This window comes from Trypanosoma equiperdum, assembly GCF_001457755.1.
Source record: "Trypanosoma equiperdum strain OVI genome assembly, contig: ctg_943, whole genome shotgun sequence".
Classification (NCBI taxonomy): Eukaryota; Euglenozoa; class Kinetoplastea; order Trypanosomatida; family Trypanosomatidae; genus Trypanosoma; species Trypanosoma equiperdum.
Window position 1 is genome coordinate 961 of NW_027124913.1, and position 475 is coordinate 1,435.

General features: G+C 59.4%; 1 protein-coding gene across 1 annotated transcript in view; it reads right to left on the reverse strand.

Moving 5' to 3' along the window:
• The window catches only part of TEOVI_000461500 (Trypanosomal VSG domain containing protein, putative), a gene marked incomplete at both ends in the record, with an annotated part of 534 nt that extends 81 nt beyond the window's left edge, over positions 1 to 453 (reverse strand). Inside the window, one exon of the mRNA XM_067227364.1 lies at positions 1 to 453. Within this exon, the coding sequence (XP_067083465.1) occupies positions 1 to 453 (453 nt within the window).
• Between the last annotated feature and the right edge of the window lie 22 nt (positions 454 to 475).

Here is a 475-nt window from a genome sequence, read left to right on the forward strand (position 1 = left end):
TGCGATATGCCCCAGAACGTTGTTTAGCACGCCGTTGGTCCCTTGAGGTCTTTGTATCTCGAGGTCGAAGTCTTTGAGGGCCGTCCTCAGCGTTTCTGCCGTGAGCTTGCCTGCATGATGCTGCGCCTTGCATTGGTCCGCGAGCGACTTCCATTGGGCTTTGACATCTGTTTCATCGCTTGAGAAATCGAAGTCGGCGATCGTGGTCTGCAGGCCGCACGCTTGGTTGCTTGCGGCGGTCCCTGACGTCGAACCGCAGACGCAAATCGCGTCGGCTAGTAGTGTTTTGCCCGCGCTTGACCCTTGCGTGTCGCCATTGGGCGTGCCGCAGGATTCTTTCCGGCCCGTCGCTGCGCCGGGTACTGTGGCCTTTGTGTTACCGTCCGGTTTTGGCCCCAGAGCAGCGTTTAGGTCTGCCGATATGCCCGCGCTTCTGGTCTTCGACGCTTCCATGGTGTACTCTTGGTACGCGGCG